We start from the raw sequence: 2,138 nt of genomic DNA on the forward strand, positions 1-2,138 counted from the left end.
TCACTGTAATTTTGCTACTATCATGAATCAGGCAATCCCTGTGAAAGAGTCATTGGACCCCCAGGTTGAGAACCGCCCTAGAATATTTCCCTGGGGTCGCCTGGTGGGTCAGCCCCTCTGCCTGGGGGATGGCACCTCTTCCCTTTGCAACGCCACATTCAGTGCGGTCATGTCTGGTCATGTCCATAACGTGGGTGCAAGTATTTCCACCAGAAAGTGGCAAATGCTAGGTTTACCCACACACCGCTTCCACCAAGCTGGTTGTTCAGTGTTGGCCGGTATGCCCCCCGCTTGTGGCCTGAGGAGGGAAGGTCAGTGGGACCCTACTTTGGGCTCTGTAGAACTTCTCTCTTTGTGCGTGAGCAGAACCCCAAGCTCCGTGAAAGGTAACCCTTCCCCACTTGTCCCCCCAGAACGACACCTCCGGGGACTACAAGAAGACTCTGCTGAAGCTGTGTGGGGGAGACGATGAGTAAGTGGCTGCCCAGCCCCGGGGCCGGGAAGAGGGCTGTCCCCCAGCCTCATCCCAGCGGATGGATCGGATAAGCCTGGAGTCCACTAACCCCTACAGAGCCCTGTGCGGATGGTCATGGCCAGTCTGTGTGTCTGGATGCTGGGTGGCTGTGTCCAAATGGGAGTGCGGGGTCTCATGCGCGGAGATGTCTGCTCGTGTGCATTTGGGAAGTCTGCCGGCAGTCAGGGCCCAGGAGTCGAATAGGCGGGTCAGTGGGGTCGCCACCAGCATGAATCTAGCCTGGGAGATCTGAGAGCAAGAGCTCCAGTTGGAGCTTGTGGGATCTACACTGGAGGAGGGCTGAGAGAGGGTGAATATGGGACCCAGTTGGGATTGGTTTTTTAAAGTGTAAGGTGTTCTTTAAATGTGAGTGTGCAGAGCTGTCTGCTTCATGGCTGTCTCTCGGCTTCTTCCTGACGAGAGTCCCGGCAGTGCCTGCTCCTCTGTGCCACACATCTGTGTGCGGTGCCTCCGTCCTGCCTGCAGACCTGGGACCCAAGAGAGGAGAGTGCACTGTGGTGGGCCAGTGCCAGAACGAGACCCATGACGGTGGAAAGGACTCCTGCTGATGAAGGCGCACGTGCGCCCCTCGCCCAGGCTGGGGGGTGGGGGAGGTTCTCTGGGGGAAACTGATATGGAGACCCCCAGGAGGAAGGGGAGGAGGAGCCAGGTGAAGGAAGGACCTGGGGAAGAGAGGTCTGGATGAGAGCCGTGGCCCGCGGGAGGAAGAGGAGCAGCCTTGTTGGTGCGATGAGGTCACGTTTGTCCAGGGTGCTGAGCAGAGAGATGCCCCGGGCAAGGCCTGGGCAGCCAGAACTGTGGAAGAGATCGCTCTGGTGCCCAGTGCCCAGGAAGGGGCTGTGGTGCTCCGAGTCCCTTCTCTGGGGTGTGAGGCTCGGGTACGGAGAACACCGGCTCAGGCTGAGCAGCTTGTGCAGTCAGCCATCTCCCTGGAGGAGGGGACGCGGACTCTCGCCCGATGTCTGCCGGAAAGAGTTAGGCAGAAGTGACCCAGCACTAAAGGAAGAAAGTGGGGTGGGGGTGGAGGGCAGGCTGAAGGATTGGAAAAGCCCTGACTTCATCAGGGAAGTATACCCGGAGAAGAGGAGGTTCTCCTGAGGGCTCCGGAGGAGGGGAGAAGGCTGACTGGAGGGAGAGCAAACCCAGAGACTTACTTAGAAGGAGGCCCTCGGAATGGCCAGGGGTTGTGTGTGTGTGTGTGTGTGTGTGTGTTTGTGTAGGTGTGTCCACACGCTGTCTACCCCCTGGAGTTGCAGTCTGGAAAGCCCACTAGGACCCTCCAGTCAGAATCCACACAGTGGTGGTTAGTTTTGAGTTTCTTTGTGTGTTGGAAAGCACTCTGTAACTGTTTATGGGAGTAGAAAGCCCCATCTTCCTCCTGTAGAGAGCAGCTGATGGTTTCAAACTGCCACGCTTCAAACTGCCACGCTTGTGGACCAGAGCCAGTGCATAACCACTACCCAACCAGGGCGCCCTCAGAACGCTTTACAGGCTGGGAAGCCCTCTGGAGCAGTTCTGCTCTGCCCTGCAGGGTCGTCTGTGGATTGCAATGGACTCAGGGGCAGGTGTGTGTGTGTGTGTGTGTGTGTGTGTGTGTGTGTGT

At 58.0% G+C, this 2,138-nt stretch overlaps 1 protein-coding gene across 2 annotated transcripts in view; it reads left to right on the forward strand.

Moving 5' to 3' along the window:
* ANXA6 (annexin A6) overlaps positions 1–2,138 on the forward strand; it is a 45,497-nt gene that overhangs the window by 20,287 nt on the left and 23,072 nt on the right. For both annotated transcript variants that reach the window (XM_004696732.2, XM_030888786.2), the window contains exon 12: positions 414–472. In XM_004696732.2, the coding sequence (XP_004696789.1) occupies positions 414–472 (59 nt within the window). The remainder of the gene's footprint in view (positions 1–413; positions 473–2,138) is intronic.

Source organism: Echinops telfairi, unplaced genomic scaffold (genome assembly GCF_000313985.2).
Source record: "Echinops telfairi isolate 266 unplaced genomic scaffold, ASM31398v2 ScPeMD7_7469;HRSCAF=8507_0, whole genome shotgun sequence".
Classification (NCBI taxonomy): domain Eukaryota; kingdom Metazoa; phylum Chordata; class Mammalia; order Afrosoricida; family Tenrecidae; genus Echinops; species Echinops telfairi.